Source organism: Typopeltis vanoorti, chromosome 12 (assembly GCF_054136105.1).
Source record: "Typopeltis vanoorti isolate ZY-2024b chromosome 12, IOZ_Tvanoo_1.0, whole genome shotgun sequence".
Taxonomy (NCBI): Eukaryota; Metazoa; Arthropoda; class Arachnida; order Uropygi; family Thelyphonidae; genus Typopeltis; species Typopeltis vanoorti.
Window position 1 is genome coordinate 61,595,173 of NC_143560.1, and position 25,986 is coordinate 61,621,158.

General features: G+C 34.1%; 1 protein-coding gene across 1 annotated transcript in view; it reads right to left on the reverse strand.

The window, feature by feature from the left end:
• Nucleotides 1–25,986, reverse strand: part of jbug (filamin-type immunoglobulin domains fbug) — an 879,391-nt gene that overhangs the window by 578,378 nt on the left and 275,027 nt on the right. The window contains exon 11 of the mRNA XM_090401914.1: nucleotides 8,064–8,286. Within this exon, the coding sequence (XP_090258040.1) occupies nucleotides 8,064–8,286 (223 nt within the window). The remainder of the gene's footprint in view (nucleotides 1–8,063; nucleotides 8,287–25,986) is intronic.

A 25,986-nucleotide genomic window follows, 5' to 3' on the forward strand; every position in this document is an offset into this window, starting at 1 on the left:
TTCTATTGTAGATTTTTAGTGAAGTAGATAAGAGTGTGATTCCTCTGTAGTTTTCAGGTCTATTCAGGTTCCCTTTTTTGGAAATGGGATTATTAGACCTTCTTTACACTGTTCAGACTTTCTCAAATGAAAGTGCTAAGTTGTATATATATATATATAGGAGTTGTTCTTTGATGTTTGTAGAGCAGTGCATTAAAAGCCTCAGCTGTGATACTGTCTATTTCTAGTGATTTTCCTGCTTTTTGTTGAAGAGCCGTTGTGAGCTCCTGCATGGTGAAATCATCGCAGTTGATGCTAAGAGTTTCTGGTATTATAGTTTCCAAGATGAAATCGATGTTTAGATTAGTGTGTTCAGCAGAGTTTGAAAGTGTGCCTTCCATTCATCAAGTTCTTCTGTCATGTTTTCAAACAAGTTTCCATCTTATTTCTTGATTCTCAATACTCTGAGTTTTCTTTCCAGTGTGCTCAGGGATTTGGCTATTTTATAAGTTTCTCTTATTTTGTGCAATTTTTGACAGTTTTCTAGCTCTTGGCAGAAATCCTGGATGTTGGCTTCTTTGTCTTTTGGAAGGGCTTCATATACCTCTATGTTTAGTTGTTTTAGTTCATTTATATATTTAAGGGAATCTTGGGTTTTTGCTTTGTGTTTTATTTTATTGCACTTGTCAATCAGTGAGTTTGTTTTTTTTGGTTACCCAGTCTTTATCTACTCCTTTTGTGTTTGATTGAAGAAATGTTTGGGAGGCTGCATGGTGAATGATGCTAGTTATTGCTTCAAATACATTGTCTGTATTATCATTCGATTCTGCTTGTGGGTGGTTGTTCTTTGTAAGTTGCTGAAAGTGATTTACCTTGTTACATTCATTTAATTCTTCCCAATTGTATCCGAGATTTTTTCTGCAATTTGGGTGCTCTTTTAATTGTGATTTACAATTCTGTGGTTAGAGTTTAATCCTATGCTGTTGTATGCTCTACAGTTTTGGGCTGACCTTATCCATTTGACATTTATTAAGATGTGAACAATTTGAGGCTTAGTTCCATTGGGGTGTTGCCAGGTCCACTTTCTTTCTAATTTGTTTGGGAATATTGATTGAAGAGATATCAGGTTCTGGGAGTTGCAAAGGTCCATAAGAATATTGCCATTTTTATTAGTTGAGTCATGGTAGTATGCTGTCCTATGTTTTATGTGTTTCTAGCTACTTCTTTTCCGATTTGCACATTGAAATCCCCTCCAACTATATGCAAATTGTGTGCAAATATTTTAGTAATATAGCTGGTTAGGTTTTGATAGAAGGTTTCTTTGTCTTTATCCTCTGCTGCTTCTGTAGGTACATATGAACATGTAATAATTGTTAATTTTGGATTTGCGTTTATTGTAATAGCTATTATTCTTTTTGACACACTTTCTATTGATAGAATATTTTTATAAGCTCTGTTGTTTACCAGGATTCCAACTCCACTACAATAATTCAATGAACTGCAAAACAAATAAAATGCAGTGCTATGAGTCACCAGATCATTGCTCCAAATGCTCCTGAAAAGATAAGTTTTATTTTATGTAAAATTGGAATAAAATTACTAATAATTTTAATAATAATTACTAAAAATTACTAATAAGCAAAAGCAGATTATGAAAGAAAATTAGCCATGCAAGCTAAAGAGAATACCAAACAGTTTTTTCGATATGCTGCAAGTAAAAGAAAAATTGTATACGGCAGAATGATTTTAAGGAATGTCGATGGTAGGGAGGTAACTGAATCAGTTGATATAGTGGAATTACTGAGCGAGCACTTTGCAATCATCCAGGTGGTGATATTGCAGGAATGAAGGAACCAATGGCTTATATGGGAATTGAGGTGAATGAAACGAAGGTGAATAGTATATTACAAAACCTTAATGTGAATAGATTTGTGGGATTGGATGGTATACCAGCTCGGGTCTTACGTGAAGCGGCTAAAGAATTGTCAGTGCCTTTGACTATTTTGTTTAATTTGAGTCTCGGGTCTGGGTTAGTCGAGAGGGGTGGAAAGATGGGAAAATAATTCCAATGAATAAAGGCGGTTCCAAGAATGCTGTTGCAAATTACCGATGGATCAGCATATCAGGAGTTGTTGTCAAGGTTTTGGAGAAAGTAGTTAAGAGAAAAATACAGGAATGAATCAATGAAAATGGGATACTGTATGGGGGAAGCACAGTTTTGTGAAGGGTAGATCATGCCTCACTAACTTGCTCACATTTTATAACACAGTGACGGCTGAACTGGATAAGGGTAATGAGTATACAGTGATACTGCTGGATCTTGCTAAAGCCTTTGACAGGATACCACATGGAATTCTAATCAGTAAACTGCAGCACATGGGGATGGATATAGGGTTGGTGAGATGGATAGGAGGGTGGCTGATGAAGAGATATCAGAGTGTAGTTTATTCAGGGGTAGAGTCCGAAAGACGACCTGTGACTAGTGGTGTGCCGCAGGTTTCTGTTCTTGGACTACTACTATTTAATTTGTTCATTAACGATATAGGAAAGGATCTGAGAGGAACTATTCATTTGTTTGCTGATGATGCAAAGTTGGATAGAGCAATAGTGAATGCACATGATGTCAAAATTTTGCAGGATGATTTGGATAGATTGGAGGACTGGGGTAAGGAGAATGGATGTCAATTTAATGTGGCAAAGTGTAAGATTATGCATTTTGGAGTGAAAAGATTAGCAGCAGTATACCACATTGGTGGAACTGTACTCCAGGAGATTGACAAGGACAGGGATTTGGGAGTGTTGGTGGATAGGCAGTTGAAGTTTAGGGGGCACATTACAAAAGTGGCTAAATCAGCTCATCAAATCACTTGGTTACTGAAGAATACTTTGAGAAGCAGAGACAAGCAAGTTATTGTTCCTCTGTATCGAGCCTTGATAAGACCCCCATCTCGACTACTGTGCCCAGATCTCGTCACCTAGGTTTCTTCTTGATGGGAAGGAGGTAGAGAGGATCCAGAGGTGAGTGACCAAGATGATAGCAAGTCTGTGGAATGAACCTTATGAGAACAGGTTGAAGATTTGTGGGTTGCAGAAATTGGTTGATAAGCGGAAAAGGGGTGATATGATTGAGACATTCAAATTACTGAAGGATTTCTATAAGATTAATTCAGAGGATATTTTTCAGAACAGGACTGGTGGTGGGAGGACTAGGGGCCATCCATGGAAACTGGGCAAGAGTGTGGTTAGTAGAGGTATTAGAGCTAGGTTTTTTACTTGGAGAGTGGTGAATGAGTAGAATAAGTTGCCAGAGTCTGTTGTGGGTGCCATGCCTGTGAATGAATTCAAGGCAAAGTATGATAGATACTGTGTGGATGTTGAATAGTTGTTCTTGACATGTTTAGGGCCTCCCTCGATGAGTCTAAGCACTCCTTGAAGTTGCCCGTAATTCTAATAATAATAAATAAAATTTTGCTGAAAATTTATTTATTAATAATAAGTAACTGTAATATATAATAAGTTTATTATATATTACTTAATATATAATAAGTAATAAGTTACTAATTAGTAATTAGTAACTGAGTGAATTTGTAGTAATTATAAGGTTGATGGTAGCCTTGGTAATAAAATTTGTATAACAGAGTTAATGAAAGCCAAAATGGTAGTGAGAGCAACTAGATACACAACATGAAAATTGAATGTGGTGAGGGCATGAATTTTTCAAAGATGGTTCATTGTTGAGTGTGTGTGTGTGTGTGTGTGTGTACGAGAATGTGGGAAATGCCTTTGTCAAGAGATTGAATAAGAGAAATGGGAGATGGGAGGGATGTGGTTCTGTAGAAAGTGTGATATTTTAATGGGCTGTGGACAGTTAAATAAAAGTTGAAACTAAGGAGTGAATATTAGATAAAAGGTAAAAAGCAGTGACGAAATGAGAATGGTATAAGCCAGAAGGGTAAACAAGACTGTTAATATGGAAGAGACTGAAAAAGCAAAGTGGATGTGACTGTGGGAATGGAAGAGACCATAACCTGATGGACTGAACCTGAGGATGATTGACAAAATAAAAGCGGAAGTGAAGCCAATACAAAAGAGAGAATGAAGAATGATTACTCAAATGCAAAAACTAAGATGAGAAATGAGAATTATGTGTATAAAAAATGAGATTTAAGCTTGTATCTACCAATAATCTGGAGTGCAAAAGAATGAAATGAAACAGTGGAGAAAAAAGGAAGTGGCAAATGATTTAATAGAGCTCGTTGGAAATTCTATTATTAAAAGTGCTATCGACAAGCAGGTTCACAAAGTCTGTTTTCCAGGAGGGAGGATAAATAAAGTGATAGATGCATTATATGAGAACAAAGAATGCAAGAGAGCTGGTGATGGTGGTAGGAATGAATGATTTGGTTGGACATAGGAACAATGTGAAGAATTGAAATCAAGAAATTACTGAAAAGAGAGAGAGAGAGAATAGTGTAGTAAAAAGAGTAGTTGGCGTGTTGTACAGGGAGAGCTGTGTGAGGAGAAAGAGATGCAGGCTGTTGATGTGTGGAATGCATTTGAGAGGCAAATGGAACTGCAAAAAAGTGATGGATTACATTTGAATAGATGTGGTGTCAACTGACTGGAAAGACTGTTGCTTGGATTAGGTGAAACAGAAGTCTTTGTGAATAGAGAGGAGAACACTGTGACAATTGAGAATGTAACAACAAGAATGCAAGCTGGACAGGAAAATTGGGGAGGGGGGGGTAAAATAAGGTAGGAGTAAAATGGGTGAATGAAGGGAATAACCATTAAATTTGGAAGAAGGCACTTGGAGGCAACACAAGATGAATACTGGTAATAATTTGTTGCATAAAGAGTACAAAGAGCAGGCTAGGAAAGTAACTTGGTTGATAAGGATAGCAAAAGTGCAATATTATTAGAAAATAGATAGTCACACAAAGAAAAATCCTACCGAGTTCTTGCAATCTGTGGAAGGTGGAAAACGGAATGACAATGGGAGGATGATGTTAGCAGACAACAGTGGTAGACTAGAAACTGCTGAAGATAATACAGTTGAGGTATTCAGTGAACATTTTATCGGGGCATTTCATCCTCATGAATACAGTACTTGAGAAGTTCGCATGTGGAGGATGTGGAGGTATAGTGAGTGAGTAGCAGGCATATAAGAAATTAAGCAAACTTGATGTTAATGGGGCAGTAGTATTTGATGATGTATCACCATGTTTCTGGAAAGAATGCTCCAGGGAATTAATAGCATCTTTGGCACACCTGTTCAAGATGGGTCTTATAAAAGGGCAAGTCAAGAAATTATATTCTTGGTTTCTTTCTTTATCCAAGTTTAAGCAAACAAAGTTTGCATATAGAGGCTAATGACTTCACATCAATTACCTTAGCATCCCATAATGCAATGCATATATCCTTATGAACATGTATAATGCTATACATTATGAGAAGGGCTACTACCCAAATCAGTTTTGACCTTTATTGAGGTCTCGTCACTAGTCTCGGTAGTGGCCGTTCCCATAATGCATTACATTATACATGTCTCTAACAACGGTGCATTACATTATGGGATACTAAGGCAACTGATGTGAAGTCATTGATCTCTATATACAAATAGCCCAGTCGTGAAGTGACTTCAGATGCAATTCCTATTTCTTTATACTTGGATAAAAAATGAAACCAAGAATATAATTTCTTGGTATCTTTAATTTATAGTATAACCAAGTCAAAAAACTTTCAATAAAAAGGCATCTTAAAGAGAGCAAAACTGTTCCACTTAACAATGAGGGGAGGAACTAAGGCTACAAATTATAGGCCAATTTTTGTGTTTGGATAGGCTAAGTTGGACAGGTTGCTAGGATTCAGAATTGGGTATATAAAAGTGGCATTCTTGATAATGGTCAGCACGAGTTTGTTAAGAAAATGTCATGTTTTAGCAATCTGCTTACATGTTACAACAAGGTGGTGAATTCAGTGTTTGAAAGAGATGGGATTGGATTAGAGACTACTGAGCTGTATAAGTCACTGGCCATCAGATAAATGTGAGCAGGTTGTGTATGGAAGAATAATATCCCAAAAGAGGAATGTCACTAGCAGATCGCAACAGGAGTCTATTTTGGGGCCATTGATGTTTAATTTGGATGTAATGATATTGGGACAAGTGTAAATACAGATAACAGTTTGCAGATGATTCAAAGTTGCAATTCAGTTTAATATTGCAGACTGTAAGGTATTGAAATCTGGTAGGCAAGGATGCAATGTAGAGTTTACAATTATTATTAACACCAGACCTCTACTGAATTACAATACTCATCACTGGAAGTACACACTATTACAAAACTTATTAAACTGTGCTTTAAACTCATTCAATGTGTCTGCATTCACCACACTGTCAGGCAATGCATTCTACTCTCCAACCATTGCCCATGCAAAGAACCTGCTCCTATGTTCTTGATCACACCCTTCTTATAGAGTTTTCAGGGATGGCCCTTGGTTCTACCCTGATCTCCCCTTTTTATGAACAATTTCTTCCACATTAACCCAGTAACAATCCTTACTAACTTAAATGACTTGATCATATTCCCTTTCCTATTTCTAAGGCTCTGCCAATTGCATTCCCTCGATCTATCTTCACATTCCAAAAACAAGTTACCACAATTGATCATTCAAAAGTAGAACGAGCCGTGTGATGTTATATTGCTAAACATTAAAGAGAGGAAAAATTTCATCAGAGTGATGAGTACATTATAGGTATTAATTCACAATTTCAACCTTAATTTATAAATAACATTAGGCTAATGTAGAAATTCAAAGTCTCAATTAAAAAAAAAAATTATTTTAATTTTTTTTTTTTAATTAATGTGTTATGCTGATTAAACTTTCCCATATTTTTGATAAGGATATACAGTCATTTCGATTGAAGTTAGGGCATTGAAGTAAGGCCTCAGCACTTTCTTTAAATAGGCGTTCAAATTTATAGCGACACCTGTGTAGAAGGCAAGTCTTGGACCAGAGGATGTTGTGGCTTGTTTCTATCCCATGCTGAGCCAATCCAGATTTATCGGATTTGTTGTACAGAATGTATGATTGATGTTCTTGAATTCTTTTTTCTATAGAGCGTCCTGTTTGTCCAAAGTAGGACAAATTGCAGTTACAAAGAACTTGATACACACGCAGAGACATAGTTGAGTGTTTATCTTTAGAAGAGGTAAAATAGTTAGATATTTTGTTAATAGGTATATAAGTGGCTGTTAAATCATATTTCTTCAGAATTCTACTTTTGAATGATCAATTGTTGGTATTCCACCTTGTTTAAAAAATGGTTCCTATGTAGCCACTGAAGATAGTCTGTTAGTTTCAGACTGAAATATTTGGTAAATATTAAAATATTCTTGTGTTAACGTGTCTTTAATTCACATTCACACTATCATCCCCCAACCACTACTAACCCCACGCATTGCCATCTTGCACATTTGGCTTCCATTATCCCTTTTGATGTATCCTGATTCTCCCTCATCAGAGTAGAACAAAGGATCAAGCAATATTATACTAGGCAACTCAATAAATGACATGTACACATAGCTGCTTTTTTTTTTTTTACTGAAAGCAGTTTAGTGAGGTCATTTACTGTTATTCCCCATATGTAACAGAATCTAATACCTTGTGCATTCTAATGTCATCTTTTCCAACTTCTACTATAGTCTGAAGAGGGTTTTTGCATGGAGTTTAGTACTTCTCATGAAGTAGTCAGCTCCATGTATGATGAAAGTGTAATGTAACAAATTGGACATTCAGTAAATATATATATATATATATATATAAAGACAGTAAAGCTATTAAAATGTATTACAATTTTAACAATGTTATTGCTTCTTCTGATGATATGTGATAAATTCCACCTACTACTACTATTTCTCATTTAATGAGTTGTTAGTAGCCCAAATTTTCACCTGTTATTTACACTGACAATTTCTAACTGTATGTATTTCACTTTTAACTTAACTTTTACATGCAGAAAAGAATAAATCAAGATATTTATTTCATAAGATACTATTACCTAACAAAAGAAATAAGCCTACCTTTGACTTCTATACCATTGAAAGTCACATATATCAAATGATTTTCTGAATAAGCAGGAGTACAGGTTACTCGATATATTCCATTCCCTCTTTCATCAATTTGCAGTGGCACACCACATCCATTACATTTCATCTCAATTTTGACTTCTCCCCACCCTGCAGCACTTGCATCACAGGTAAAAGTTGCTTCTTTTCCCACTGATGATGGACTTAATCCAAGAATCTGAAGTGAATCATTAGCATTGTAAAATAAAGACTGCATTTCAATGTGGGAAAATACTTTTTAAAGTGAATTTTTGACATTACAAGAGAATATTATAAATATCCCTATGCAATTTTACAGAAAAATGATTACTGGAAGAGAAATATCATATTCATATATATACTAATAAAGTAAAATAAAATAATATTAAGCAAAAAAAAAAAAAGTTGCAAGATAATAACTAACTTCTGCATTTAATTTGAATATAACAACTGAATGGGATGTCTACACAGGTGTTGAAGGAACGTACAGAAAGTTATCAATATTCCTGACCTTGTTTAACTTGAGTTTCAACATGAACAAGATTCCTAATAAGGGGAAGAATAGAAAGATAATTCCAATGTATAACAGTGAAGCTAAGAATGATGCAGATTATTGACTAATTACTATCTCTGCTACTTTCAGCAACTTTTTTGGACAGGCTGATTAGGAATTGCATCCAGAGGTGGCTAGACAGTACTAGGATCTTCTATAAAGAACAGCATGGCTTTATTAAAAAGTAAGTCTCTATTAGCAATCTGCACATTCTATAACAGATGGACAGCAGAATTATCATGGCCTTATCTAATTCTGCTGTCCATCTGTTATAGAACATGTGCTTTCCAATGTTATGTAAGTGGATAGGAGAGTGGCTGAGTGACAGATATCACAAAGCAATGTGCAGCAGTGGCAAGAGGAAAAGGATGACTTCATATTGAACCATAGCATTCTCTTGTAATTGGGCCATTGCTGTATAACTTAATGATATTAATATTGACCTATGGGATACTATCCAGTTATCTGCTGATGATGTTAAGCTGGGGAGGCTGATAAGAAACATACTCAATAGAGAATCCCTGCAGGTTAACTTAAAAAGATATATGAGATAATGACAATGAATATCAGTTCATGTTGCCTAGTGTAAATATATGCAATTTGGATAGATGACATTGCAGGAAGTGTATTATATGATTACATTACATTGCAGAATTATATTAATGTGAATTTTCTGTGAGTATCCAATTGAACTATAGACCTGAGAGTTACAGTGAAGAGTTGAAGTTTAGGAGCCACATATGTCATCAAACTGAATAACTGCACTAACACAAACTTGTAAGAAAAAGAAAGTTCTATCCCACATCTCCACAGACATGGTCATCTGACTTCTGACGAGACGAAGAGACATCTGAAAAGATCCAACAGAGGGTAACTAAGATAAGTGGTCTATACAAAGATGCACATGAGGAAAAATTGGGAGAATATAATCATCAAAGGTGTTAGGAATGGATAGAGGAGGGAGAGGGATGATGTGGGGAAAAAATACAACTTAGTTAAGTGATATTACAACATAGGCACAATGAAATTTTGCAACATATGACAGGTGGAGGGATAACTTGGAGTAGAGAGCTAGAGGCTAACTAGGAATGTGTAGTTAGGAATCAAATGAGGCCCAGCTTCTTCTAATGGAATGTGTGCAATAGGCTAACATCTGGTGTTGTGAGTGTGCATCTTCAGTGAATCTGTTCAAGGAGAAAGATAAGACAAGTATATAGACAATAAGTTATATTCCTTTGATGAGTTCTAAAAATTCCTGCAAGTCTGCATAACAATAATAATAATAATTTTTCTTAACAGGCAAGATTCATAAAATCATAACCTTGTTTGTGTTTCCTTTTCTATAGATTGTCCTTCTCCCAGTCCTTCTCAACCTTGTAACTTGGCAGCACAATGGTGTCGAATTGGATATCTTCAGGATTTCTATGCCTCATTTCCATGGTCCAATTACTGTTTCTATTCTTCAGATTCTAGCACTTCTCTGATTATTCAGATGAGTGCTTTTATTCCCCAATTCACTCAAAACCCTCCATCCTTATCTAAATCCTGCTTTGCTGACAAATGTACCAAAGTAAGCTAAGCCAAAAATTCAACACATATCCAATGACTCAAGTCAAAATTACAACTTCTCACTCAGCTTACACTAGAATTATTGTAGAACAGGTCACTGTGAACTTATATGATGATTTTTTGAACTAACACACACACACATCAAGGAATTCAGTCAAATTAGCAAAGATTTGCAAAACATCTGAAATTTCATGAAACAGATGATTTTGGGAAAGTGGTTAAGTGATGTTCTGCAAAACATATGACCAATTTGCAAGATATTAAAAGCATCAAGTTGCTTCTGTGGTAACGATGTAAGAGAATCTGTCTATAAATGAGGGGTGATTATGTAAGTCGAAAAGTATGTGTGGAAATGCAAGGGGCAAGCAATTATAATAAACTGAAAAGGCAGTAGGGGCTTGCATTGGTGAATATGGGCATGGCAAACCCAAGATACCCAAGCTAGATCTGATCTTACTTCCTACAATATACACTTGGTATATCATATCTGTAGTCTAGTCTTCTACGCTCTCCTCTGCTCTCTTACTTCTTCTCTTCCCCCCCCCCCAGTATTATTTAGAGCAATTTGATGGTGAGGGGGTGACTCTTTCCTCTCAAACTGTAGTTTCCACTATCTACTAAAAAAAAAAAAAAAAGCAAGCCTAGTTGCCTTAAGGTGGCAGCTCCACCACTAGGATACCTATCGCCATGCTAGTAACTTGAGATAGGGAAACACATGTTACTTTCAAGTCTCAACAAAATCCACACTAAACAGAAAACATGGAAAAAGACTGCAAACTGGAAAAGGTTAAGAAACTTTGGAAAAGGTTAAGAAACTTTGGAAAAAGAAAAGCATGGTCAAATATGCTATATGGAACATTAGAAATATAACACATAAAGAAGAATTAGATAAAATTTTAAATGATGAAAATATAGAAATTGCAGTTTTTACAGAAACAAAAAAGAAACTTAGAGGAACAAAAGAAATAACTACTTATCATATCGTATATAGTGGAGTAGACAAATAAATGTGTGCAAAAGCTGGTGTAATGATTTGGATTCATAAATCAATTAAAGCAAAAATAACTCACTATACATACTGGAATGAATGAATATTAGAAGTGCGATTAAAATTAAATAAAGTAAATTTAACAGTTGTTAGAGTGTATGCTTTTCCCTGAAGAAGGAAAAGAAAAAAATGATTACTTTTACAAACAGTTACAAGGAATATACAAAAAATTAAATAAAACAGACCATATAATTATAGCTGTAGATCTTAATGCCAGAATAGAAATGAAAAAAATTAAAATTATAGAAAAATTTGGAGAACCAACAGTAAATAAAAATGGAAAGTGACTCATTTATTATTATTATTACGTGACACCTCCAGGGAGTCCACAGGCTCATCAAGGGAGGGCATCTACTCTACAACTCTCCACTCAATCCACCACCTACAACGAACCGCAACTACCATCATCATCTACACCAAAGCCATCTACTGCCCACCACCACCATTAGTATTTTCACAGACAATCACAAACATCCATGCCCAAGCAGGGATTTGAACCTGCAGCCTTTTGGCTGGAGAGCAGATTCACTAACCACTCAACCAACCAACACCAGCAAATTATAAAATATATAATTGCACTTGAATGCACTTGAATTCATTTGGCATCAGAAACCTGAAGAAATTACTTCTTGGTATGAGACCCAATGCAGAGAGTCAGGGAAACTAGATCATCAAGGTAGGAATGGGAAAAATGTGTATGAAAGTTTAGCTATGGTATACAAACGTGATAAAGATATGATTGCCTCTGAACATAGTTATATATGTGGCAAAATAGTGGAAAAATATGATTTGGGTTCGGACCTTTTAAGTATGTCTGGGGAGGGAAAAGAGAAAATTCTAGAACAAGACCAAATAGACTGCATATCTAATTATAAGAATAGGCTAGGTCGTAATTTATTATGTCTATACACAAATGCCAGGAGCACTAGAAACAAAAGGGCTGAGTTCGTTGCGTTATTGAATATGATGTGGCCTAGGATTGTTGGTTAGTGAAAGCTGGCTATCAGAATCAGATATGGTAAGTGGGATCAAGTGTAATGGATATACTATTTTTAGGAATGACAGAAGAGATAGGAGAGGAGGAGGAGGGGTGCTACTAATGATATCAGATGACTTAAGTCCAGTTAGGGTAGAAATACAAGAAAACAATGATGGTAACAATGTCACATGTAGTGATGTATTTGAGTCTATCTGGTGTGAAGTGGAGGTTAACAGAATGAAATATGTGGTGGGCTGTTGCTACAGACCTGGAGGTTCAATTGTAGGGGACAAAGAAATGCATCGCCAATTTAGCCTTATGGGTACCAAGCAAATGATCATTATGGGTGACTCTAATTTTCCAAACATTGGAAAATATATTGGGTAGAAGAGATATCTCATGATAAGAAAGAACAGGAATTTATTCAATTGTTGCAAGACAACTTTCTTAAGCAGCATGTGAAAGAAGGAACTCGAAGTCAAAGAGTGTTGGATTTGCTCATCGCGTCAAAAGGGATCTCTGTCAAGAATATGGCTATTTTACCACCAATTGGTGAGTGATCATGCTGTTCTTTCTTGGGAAGTATCTACTTGTAATGAAGCTCCGATAAAATCAGGCTACATGCTGAATTACAAAGCTGGAAATTATGATCAACTTAGAAGAATACCATCTTTGGTCCCATGGTATCAGTTACTGAATGGAAAAAATGTCAGCAATGCATGGGAATCTTTGAAAAAGTGCTCGAATGAGCCGATATCTGAATGTATCCCTACTGTTTGAAGAATAAATAGGTTGGGAGTGAAATGGATGTGCAGCCTTATTAAGCAAGAGATCCACATTAAGAAGATGATGTGGAAAGAATATCGCGAGAATAAGAGCGAGAGGAGTTATAAAATATATAAAGCTCAGGCCAGAAAACTAACGAGTAATGTGAGAAAAGCTAAAACAGAGTATGAAAAGAAATTGGCCATGCAAGCTAAAGGCAATCCAAAAGAATTTTATCATTATGCTGCAAGCAAAAGAAAGAACGAATGTGGAAGAATAATTTTATCAAATGCAGATGGCACACGAATGTCGGAAGCAAAGGAGATTGTTCAGTTAATGAATGCGCACTTTCCTAAGATATATCAACCAGGTGTATGTAGCATGGTGCACAGTGCTACTGCTATGTTGGATGAAGAGTTAGAGGTTCATGAAAATGAGGTTGAAGAGCTCTTGCATAACCTGGATATGAATTTGTCAATAGGGACAGATGGAATAACAGCCTGTTTGCTAAAGGAATGTTCAGCTGAATTGGCTAGGCCTTTCACACATTTGTATAACTTGAGTCTCAGCTCAGGAATGATACCACAGGAATGGAAGGAATATATGATAGTTATGTATGATTGTACAAGGGCGGTGCAAAAACTTGTTTCTAACTACCGACCTATCAGTATCTTTGGTGTGGTAGTGAAGATTTTAGAGAAGTTAATAAGAACTCGCATACAGAAATGGGTAGACAAACAAGCTATGCTCTGCAAGGAGCAGCATGGGTTTACTAAAGGAAGGTCATGTTTTAGGAATTTGCTCATATTTTATAACATTGTTATGGCCGAGTTGGATAAAGGGAATGCATACTGTTGGATTTTTCCAAGGCATTTGATAGGATACCAGACAATAGGCTGTTGCGTAAACTGGAGAAGATGGGATTGGAATATAATCTATTGAGTTGGATCAGGGGATGGTTGACAGACAGATATCAAAAAGTAGTATACAGTTGGTGTGAATCTGCCAGATTTAAGGTAACCAGTGGTGTACCTCAGGGTTCAGTCCTTGGGCCATTATTGTTCAATCTATACATTAATGACATCAAGATGTGCAATTGTCTATCATCAGATGTGCAATTGTTTGCTGATGATGCAAAGATAGGGATGCTGCTGATATTCAGCAATTACAAAATGATTTAAATAGACTGGAAATCTGGGCAAATGAAAATGGCTGTCAGTTTAATGTTAGTAAGTGTAAAGTTATGCACTTTACCGTGATTAGAGTTCCAGTGGCATATTATATTAGCAGAGTGTTATGCTACAAGAAACTGAAGAGGCAAGGGATCTTGGTGTACTGGTGGATAAGAATCCACCAGTACAGAAGTTCAAAGGTCACACAGTAAAAGTTGCAAATACAACTCAGAGGATAATTGCAATGTTGAAGTGAACCTTGACATGTAAGGATAAGGAAGTAATTTTGCCTCTTTATATGGCTTTGATAAGACCACACCTGGATTACTGTGCGCAGATTTGGTCTCCCGGGTTCCAAGGGGATAAAGAAGCTGTGGAAAGGGTGTAAAGAAGAGTTACAAAGATTATATCCATATTATGGGATTTAGATTATGAGGACAGATTGCGAGTATGTGGATTACAGACTCTGCTTAACAGGAGAAAGAAGAGGTGATATGATAGAGGTCTATAAACTTTTGAATGGGTGTTATAGCATTTCAAATGATGAAATTTTTCGTTATATGGAAAGCGAGGAGAGAACACGGGGGGCATCCATGGAAGTTAAGGTTGTTCTTGGTCAAGAAAGGGGTAAGAGCTAGGTTTTTCTCCCAGAGAGCAGTGAGTGAGTGGAATAATTTGCCCTTAAGGGTAGTAAATGCATCTAGTGTAAATGAATTTAAGGGAAGGTATGATAGCTGGGTTGAGTAATTTACAGCCTTCCTCAATGAGTCCTTGACTTCCTGGAGGTCTCAGATGATAATAATAATAATTTAAAAATAATAAACACATTCTACAAACATAAAAATATACATAAATATATATGGTGTGAAAGAGGACAAAAATCAATAATAGAATACTGTAGTAAATGAAGAAGCAGCAAACCTCTTCCTAGATGTTAAAGTCATAAGAGGGCTAGAAATCAACACAGATCACTATTTAGTGCAGGCAAAACTAAGGTTTCCACCAAACAGGTTACAAAAAAAAATACAAAAAATAAACAAACTAGAGAAACAAAATCTAATTACAAAGTAAGACTACAAAATTATTCAAGTATAAGAAATTTATACCAACAAAGGATTAATAACTACTTAGAAAAAATACAAGAAAATAAAGACATCGAGAAAGAATGAAATAATATAAAAGAAATTATTACATTAGCAGATTACGAAAGTCTAGGAACACACAAAAAATACCATAAAATAAAAAATTACATATACAGGACAATGAAATAAAAAGAATAATTGAAAATAAAAATTGGTTAAGTAGCAAAAAACAAGAAGATGAAATTGAACATGAAAAAAAGACGAGCAATAGCTAAAAGAGAAACCAGAAAGAGACACAGAGAAAGCTGGGAAAAATGTGTATGATATCTAGAAAATGATATATACAAAATAAGACCCAATGCAAATAAAATACTAAAACACATGAATGCAGATATAAAAGGAACTGCAAATATAAATTGCAAAATAGATGTAAAAGAATTCGTGGATTACTTCGCAGATCTTTGTACAGATAATATTAACATTAAAAATAAAAAATAAAAAATTACACCAATAAATTATAAAATGCTTTAAATGATATAATAACAATGAAAGAATTAAAGGACCACCTAAGTAAAATAAAAAATGGCAAATGAGCAGGAGAGGATGGGATAAACTCCAAAGTGTGTAAATTTGCTGAAAAAAAATTTCATTGGAGATTATTAAAATTTAAAATATATATACAGGGTGTTCGGGATAAATTTGACATATTTATAATTAATTATATTTTTCCGTAAGTTACATGTATTAACACACACTTCTCTTCATTTAAAAGTTTGGACCCTTCTTCATTCATATACAAGATGTCAGAAAGGATGGATAGCTGGAACCCACCTGAATCATGGAAGAGAATAACTTGTATCATGATGATTCGTGCCCGCCATCAAAATAAGGATATTACGACTGCTGCCCAATGCTCCCTGAATACAGTAAAAACAATCAGGCATGAACTAGAGACTTGTAATGGTGACTACGAGGATGTAGCAAGAAGAAAGATCCCTAGCAGACGATCTGATTGCGTTCGTACAGCAGAATTCCTCGCAAATCTGCAGGAACAGGTGTTGAAGAACCCTGGCATTGGAATTCGGGCTTTGTTCGTGGAGTTGCTAACTGTAGTCAAGCCCTGGATAACAAGGGTAGCCAATGGTAGGCCGTATGTATGGCAGCAGGATTCGGCCCCTTGCCACACCTCTGGGAAAAGTCAAAAATGGTTGTCTGAAAATTTCTATGACTTCACCAGTCCAAATGTTTGGCCCCCAAACTCCCCAGACCTTAACCCCATGGATTATTTTGTATGGGGCGCAGTTGAAAAAGACACCAATCGCACTTCCAGTAATACAAAAGCCCAGTTAATGGATAAAATTAAAACAGTTTTTGCGGCCCTTCCCAGGGAGACTGTAGCATCAGCTTGTTCGAGGTTCCGAAGCAGAATTGAAGCTGTGATCGATGCTAATGGTGGTTATTTTGAGTAAATCTTGTTGATAGTATTGTAATTAACTCTGCCTGTAATGTTTTTTTGTCAATTCATTAAATTTAATAGATACAAAGAAGATTTTCTTTTTCCTTACGAAACTGTCAAATTTATCCCGAACACCCTGTATATATACAAATGGACAAATACCAACAGATGTTGAAAGTTTATTTTTCACTTGGTTAGAGTAATAAATTTAGTTTAATCCTTTATCCAAGTGTGAGCAAACAAAGTTTGCACCTGAAAGTATCTTCAGGACTGGGGTAAGGTGGTACAACACCAGGGCACTCCTTGCAAAGGTGGAGCAAGCTACCAACACTCCTTACTCAGTATCTCCCATAATGCAAAACACACCTCCTTGCGGATATGTCTAATGTTATGCATTAAGGGAAGGGCCACTCTGCAGACTAGTTTCGACTTTTATTGAGGTCTCTTCAGTGGGAGCCAGGCCCAAGTGGAGATACCAGGCAGAAGCATTAGCATGTCATCTCTACCTATAGGAGTTGCCAAATGGTGTGCCACCCTTTTTTAAAAAATTACTCTGGATTTAGAGAAAGATGTTGAAAGTTTATTTTTCACTTGGTTAGAGTATAATAAATTTAGTTTAATCCTTTATCCAAGTGTGAGCAAATAAAGTTTGCGCCTGAAAGTATCTTCAGGACTGGGGTAAGGTGGTACAACACCAGGGAACTCCTTGCAAAGGTGGAGCAAGATACCAACACTCTTTACTCAGTATCTCCCATAATGCAAAACACATCTTGCAGATATGTCTAATGTTATGCATTAAGGGAAGGGCCACTCCCCAGACTAGTTTCGACCTTTATTGAGGTCTCTTCAGTGGGAGACAGGCCCAAGTGGAGATACCAGGCAGAAGCATTAGCAGGTCATCTCTACCTATAGGAATTGAAAAATAAACTTTCAACATCTTTCTCTAAATCCAGAGTAATTTTTTAAAAAAGGGTGGCACACCATTTGGCAACTCCTATAGGTAGAGATGACCTGCTAATGCTTCTGCCTGGTATCTCCACTTGGGCCTGGCTCCCACTGAAGAGACCTCAATAAAGGTCGAAACTAGTCTGGGGAGTGGCCTTTCCCTTAATGCATAACATTAGACATATCCGCAAGGAGATGTGTTTTGCATTATGGGAGATACTGAGTAAGGAGTGTTGGTAGCTTGCTCCACCTTTGCAAGAAGTGCCCTGGTGTTGTATCACCTTACCCCAGTCCTGAAGATACTTTCAGGCACAAACTTTGTTTGCTCACACTTGGATAAAGGATTAAACTAAATTTATTATACCAATAGATGGAATACAAGTATAGTAATACCTATATTTAAAAAAGGGGATAAAACAAAGCCTACTAATTACAGAAGTATTAGTTCATTGAATACATGCTACAAAATATACAGTAGAATACTTAATGAAAAATTAAAATTATTATTAAAATTTAGAAAAAGATGCCCTACAATGGATGCAGCTTTTTGTTTAAAACTACTTATAGAAAAAAGAAGAGAATTTAATTTAGAAAGTCATCTTTTGTTTTATAGTTTACGAAAAAGCATTTGACAAAGTAAAAAGATATATACTGTTTGTTATATTACAAAGAATAAATATACCTAATATTTTACTACATGCAATATTAAATATATACAAAGATAATGAAATAAAAATAAAAATAAATGAAAAAATGTCTGTTAAACAATCTATAAACCAATGACTAAGACTGGGATGTCCTCAGTCTCCAATACTTTTCAATATTTATATTAATGAAATATTAATACAATGGAACACCTTAAACAATCCAGGTATAAAAATTTCCTGGAATAACAAAATAAATACGCTATTATGTGCAGATGACCAGGTAATAACATCAGATAAGGAAGATAATTTACAAAGAGCAATATATAATTTAAACATTATAGTAGAACAGATTGGAATGAAAATATCCATAGATAAAACTAAAACAATGGCATTTTGTAGACAAACTCTAGTTAGAAGTAAAATAATTATTAATAATAACATAATAGAACAGATAAATACTTTCAAGTTATCTTGGATGTGAAATATCATATGAATGAGAAAAGACATAAAATTAAAAACTTCAAAATTTTTACAGATTACAGGTCTGATAAATAGAACACTCAATCCAAATATACTACAAAAAGAAACATGCTTGAAAATATATAATACATTAGCAGTGCCCCCATTATTATATGGCAATGAAATATAGGCAATAAACAAACAAGATAAATAAACAAAGAATAAAAGCAAGTGAAATGAAATTTATGAGAACTGCAAAATACACATTATTACACCAAAAAAGGACCAAAAAAGATATTTTAAAAGAACTAAAAATAAAATCAATAGAAGAAAAACTAAATAATTAGAGGCATAGACTTCTGTGGCTAATTGGTTCAAAAGATATATTTCGGTGATTACACCACATTTTTTTATTATTCAGTTATATAAAACACTGAAATAATAGTTCCTGACAAGTTTCGTAAATCGTAGGATTTACATCTTCAGGGGGTAAATAGCATAACTTAAAGTTTAAACAAGAGAATTAATAAATACAAATCATAACCGTCTGGCTATTCATAAAACTCAAATAACAGAATGCAGATATATAACATTATCGACATTGAACAATACTGGACGATGTTCTTGTTCTCGTTCATACAGTCCGAGCTCAGATTGAGGTAGATTTTTTATTAGAGCTGACCACACTTGATGGAGAATTAAACCTTGATTTTTATTGCATTAGGTTGGTTTTTTTTGTATATTAGCAGCTTCTTTAAATTTTCGTATATAACTGTTGTTTTCTATGTATGGCATTGTCGTTTTTTGCCAGAGTACATTGTGTCCAGTGGAAGTGGTATGGAAAGCAAGACCCATTTTTTGTTCTATTTTCTATTGTACGTCTTTTTGGTGTTCAGCCATGCGTATTTCTCCAGATCTTCCTGTCTGTCCTATGTAGCAAATCCCGCAAGAACAATGGATTTTGTAGACTCTTGGTTTTTTTAAGAGGATGATGATGAGGTGGTTTTGGTGGACGTAGGAATCTTGAGATTTTTTCCATAGGAAGGAAGGCTACTTTTATGTTGTGTTTGTTCATTAATTTGGCTAGCTTATCTGTAACATTTTTATATAAGTCCATACAGCCCGAGTTCAATCTGAGCTCGGACTGTATGAAAACAAGAACAAGAACACGTGACATCGTCCAGTATTGTTCAACGTCAATAACGTTATATATCTGCATTCTGTTATTTGAGTTTTATGAATAGCCAGACGGTTATGATTTGTATTTATTAATTCTCTTGTTTAAACTTTAAGTTATACTATTTACCCCCTGAAGATGTAAATCCTATGATTTACGAAACTTGTCAGGAACTATTATTTCAGGTTTTATATAACTGAATAATAAAAAAATGTGGTGTAATCACCGAAATATATCTTTTTAAATAATTATAAACAAAAATGGATAGAACATGTAAACCAAATGGTCAACACCCAATATCCTAAACAAATAATAAAATATAATCCAACTGGAAAGAGAAGGCCGGGTAGGCCATCTAAAATCTAATATCAAAAAAGCATATCAGATGGATAATGAGACCAGAACAGATCAATATGGTATATATCCGAAATTAGCATTATGATGATGATAATGATGAAAAGGCAGCTTAAAGCAGTGTTCTAGAATGAGGAAATGCATGACAGAGATATCAAGAGGTCATGGAAAATACTCTGAGAAGGAAGTTATATTTTACACCATCATAAGGATTAATGGAAATATATGGCAACAAAATTGATGAACAAAACTTTAAAACAAGAGATGCAGAAAAAGAAAATATTGTGGATCCAATATTGAGAGAAGAGGATGGCTAGACTTGGGAGCAGTATAAAACAGACTACAAAAGTGACAGCCATGATGAAAAAAAGTAAAATCAGACAATGAAAATCCTATTGAACTGTTTTGCTCTATATTATCAATAAAATGAATAAGGACCATTTGGGAATATCCTTAATGCATACAAATGGAAGAGCAATGTCAGATGCACTAGAAATAGCTGAGTTGCTAAGTGATCATTTTAAAAATCAGTTAATATCACATTCAGATGAATTCATTAGATCCTTGAATGGAAAAGAGAAATGGATAGGACAGAAATGGATGAGTTAACCCTGCGGAGGTCGCGGCTGATCTGACAGATACAAACAAATTGTATAATTTAAATATTCTTACACATATCCAGTGTATAGCTTGAAGGTCATGACTAGCTGCACATGCATATATTATGAGTGATATTCCACACTGTTTATGCAGTCAGTTTTGGTTTAACATGTGTTATGTAAAGGTGTGTGATATTAAATTGTATCTGAGAGATACCGCGAACTCTGATGCCAGTATAGTATTGATTTAGTTGTTTGTTTGTTTTTTTATTTACCATTGAAAATGGCTGGAAAAATATATCTATTGGAGAATCCATCAGATGTTGAGGAGATTCAGCAAATGTTACTCGAGTCTGATGATGAGAATGATCGAGTCAAATGCGAAAGTGATATTTGATAGTAAATTGTATCTGAGAGATACCGATAACTCAAATGTCAGTATAGTATTGGTTTAGTTGTTTTTTTCTTTGGTCAATAATTTCTAGATTGTAACTGAAAATAAATAAACCATCATGTATTATATTTGCAGTTTTTTTTAAGTTTTATTGCACTTTAGCAAATACTAGTAATGAATGTATCTCTCAGATACACACGACTTACACTGCAATTTTTTCGACTGCAACCTCCGCAGGGTTAAAAGTATATTAAAACCATTGCAAGAGGATGATTTCAATACGTATTTGGCAGAATATTGGCACAAGGAGTTTTAATAAGGAGTTTTTCGATTTTAGTTTATGATTTTATGAACAAGTAAGTATATACACGTACTGTCATGGCAATTTTTTTATGTGACATTACTTGCAAAACATCTTAAAAAATATATTTCGTAAACTCGTTTTAGGTTATCCGACATCAGAATTTTTCTTCAATAGCAGTTTTCAATCTATATTAGATTTATTTATTTTCTAATATTATCTATTTTAGATATATTTTATTTATCAGGTAAGTAATTTTTGTTTTAATTTATTAACTTATTTCATAATTAAATCTATCGTATTTAATTCTAGAGTATGACTAGTCGTGAGAGAGATTATTATGGAAGAAAATACCCAAGTGGGCATGTAAAACGAAAGTGAAAACAAGAAAAAGAAGCGACTGAGGAAAGTCAAAGAAATTCACTGTTTAAATTTATGAAGTTGAATTCATATATTTGTTCAGATATATCAGTTGATAACAGGAGTGCTGAATTAACTACAAACAGTTCTTAGGCTTCAACATTATTTAATAATGAGAGTTCTGAAATACTCAAAGGAAGCGGAGAACATGACACGTTTGGTCAAACAATGAGTATTGAAGATCCTAAAACTGAGACACCAGAGGAAGGTGAACTATTTACTATTGATGATCCAGCAACATGGCCCAAAATTTTGAACAACGCAACACTAACACAAATTGTACAACGTGGTCCACTGTCTCCTCCGACTGAAAATGATTTTCCAAAAGATGACAACAAAAGGTGTTTTTCCACAGCTCACTATGTTAGGACAATTGCAAACGGAGAGAAGCAAAACAGGAGATGGCTTGTATATTCAAACTCTTCCAACTCCATTTTTTGTTTTTGTTGCAAATTATTTTCTTCTGATGATAATTTTTTATCTAATAATGGCTTTTCTGACTGGCGACATGTAATTGAAAGATTAAAGTCACACAAACGAAATCCCATGCACATGAAATGCATGTATTCATGGAAACAAATGGAATGTAATTTAAAAAATCACAATACAACTGATCAGGCAAATCAAAAAATCATGAAATTTGAAGACGAATAGTAGCAGCAATTCTTTATTTATCCGAACATAATTTAGCTTTTAGAGGTAATTTTGATACTTTGTACACAGCCCATTATGGTAATTTTTTTGGAATCATAGATTAATTGGAGAATTTGATCCACTTTTAAAACATTATTTAATGCGATGTTCAGGAAAAAAATTATAGGTAAAAAACAAAATTCGTATCTATCGCCCATTGTGCAAAATGAATTAATTGTTGATATGGGAACCAAAATTCAAACAAAATATTTAAATATGATACGACAGGCAAAGTACTATTCAATAATTCTCGATTGTACTCCTGATGTTAGTCATCAGGAGCAAATTTTATTAATTTTTAGATTTTTACAGATATTTGAAGCAGATACTGAAATTCGTGAACACTTTTTGACGTTTTTAGAAAACTAATGACACTACTGGTAGAGGTATATATGAAAACATAAAAGCACTTTTGAATAAATTAAATCTTAAATTTTCAGATTGTAGGGGGGAAGGGTATGATAATGGAGCAAATATGAAAGGAGTACATAAGGGAGTACATTTTAAATGAAAACGAAAGGCATTTTACACTTGCACCTGTCATAATTTAAATTTGATTTTAGGGGATGTCGCAAAATCATCAATTATAGCAATAAATTTTTTTAAATACATTATTTGCTGCCTCAACTACACGTTGGGACATATTAAAGAAATTTCTTAAACAATTAACTCCAAAACCATTATGTGATAAATGATGGGAATGTAGAATAGAATCAGTTAGAGCTGTACGTTTTCAAATTCCAGAATTTTTAAATGCACTAAAAGAATTATTTAAAACTGCATCAGATAATACTATCAAAGTAGAAGTGGTTTCAATATATGAACAAATAGATTCATTTGAGTTTATACTAAGCCTTGAAATTTGGTATGAGCTTCTGTCAAAAGTTAATTTAGTAAGTAAAGCATTACGAAATGCAAAAATTCCCATAGACGTAGCAACTAAGCATATTAAAGAGTTAGTGCAGTACTTTGAAGAGCAGAGAATATCAGGATTTGATAGGTGTTTTGAGATTGCTAAAGAACTGTCAAATCTATTAGAAATAGAAATTAAATTTAAAGAAAGTTGAGTACGTCGAAGAAAAGTATTTTTTTGATTATCGCCTGATGAATCACACATAGGTGATAACAAAGATAATTTTAGGATAAATTTCTTTTTTGTAATTTTAGATACTGCTCTGCAATCTGTCAAAAAAAGATTTGAATTGTATGAAATTCACGAAAAATCATTTGGATTTCTTTATGAGATGAAATTAATAAGAAAAATGACAAAAAAATGAATTCAAATTTTGCTGCAAATAGCTGTATCAAAAATTGAATACAGATATTGATGAATCTGAATTTTACAATGAATTAATTATTTTTAGAAATATTGTTCCAGAAGATGAACCCATTAATATTTTAAAATTCATAATTGCAAATAATTTGTCGGATATTTATCCAAATATTACTACGACATTTAAAATATTATTGACCAGTCCAGTTACGGTCGCATCAGCAGAAAGGTTATTTTCCAAATTAAAATTAATAAAAACCTATTTGCGATCTTCTATGTCTCAAGAATATTTGTCATCCCTGGCAATAATATCTATAGAGCAGGGGTCGGCAACTGGCGGCCCACATACAGCCCAAATGTATATTTTTGGCAGCCAATAAAAGGTTGACCATACTTACATGGCATGTGGCCCATATGTTGAATTATTTAAATAATATATTTCATAATATCAATAATAAATTAAAAATAATTTGATACTTATACTTTGTGATATATCATCCGTGCAACAAAAAATGATTTGTTGATTTTCATAAAAATAGCATCGAAATGCGATTATGTTTGGACCCTTTTAATGTGGACACTGATAACAAACCAAACCAACTACAGGTGGAAGTTTTGGAATTAAACATAATGAAACATTAAAGAACGCATTTTCGTTGGAAAATATACAAAAATTTTATCGATGCTTATCAAAAAAAAATTTGAACGATTAATCAGTTTTGCAAAGAAGATGACAGTCGCATTTGGAAGCACAAACATTTGCGAGTAAGCATTTTCTGCCATGAGTTTTGGAAGAAATAAATTTTCTTCTCGACTGACTGATGAACATTTGCATGCTTCGATTCGAATTTGCACCTCAGATTATAAAGTGGATATAGATAATTTGGCTAAGGGAAAGCAGGGAGACACACACTGCAATGCATAAATTATATTACTTTGTTTTTATGTGATAATTTTTCATTGAGTTTCATTTTCATGCTTGTTTCATATCTCGTACTTTAAATTTTTTTTTTTAAATTGATGTAATAAAAACTGATAACTTAAGTATATTTTTCACTCAATATTTTCTCTTAATTAAATGCTTGCGGCCCGATTATTAAAAATAAAAGTTGAATGTGACCTGCTAGTCTGAAAAGGTTGCCGATCCCTGCTATAGAGCATGATATTGCAAAAAATTTGAATTTTTATAGCATTATAAATGATTTTATTGGTAAACACATTAGGTTAAATAAAATTTAACATATTAAGATTTCTTTTAAATCTTATAAGTTGTTATACATATATTTCATTTTTTATAGTAAAAATGGAAAATTTTTTCATATTTTTATATTATTATTTATATTATTAAATAAATCATTGTTCTGGCATATTTATATGATAATGTGTACTTACATAATAAAATAATATATCATTTACATATAAACACATTTATTTTTTAATTAATTTTTTCCCTTTACTTAAATTGATGCTAAAGAGCACCAATTTTTTATTTATGTGCATAAACTTGTTTATTTATGTGCATAAATATTTTTCATATTTGATTTAATTAATTAACAAGATATTCTTCCATTTAAAATTTCCATAAATGTTACTAACTTTCAGGGGCCCCACTTTTCCATTTCACACAGGGTCCCGCAAAATGTAGAAACGGCTCAGAGTAAGACCTTTGTAGTTTTTGTGCCAAATAAACTATAAACCAACCAACCAATCTCTAGTGTGAACATTAAGGTATTAGAGAAAGACTGCTTAGGGAATGCACACATCCATTCATATAGATCACACCAAAGGTTTATATCAGCCACAGAAGAGAAATTGATAAATTGATCTTGTTGAAGTTCTGAGCGTCGTCAAAGGTGAGCGCTGAAAAATGATACAAATCTTTTCTGTGAGGAAGAAGCCAGCACTATTTTGGAAAATATTGCTTATTGACCTTTCCATTCTTCACCCCAATGAAGAATGGCAAGATCAATAAGCACTATTTTTCTTGGCTTTGGTTATAAATGATCTTTAAAA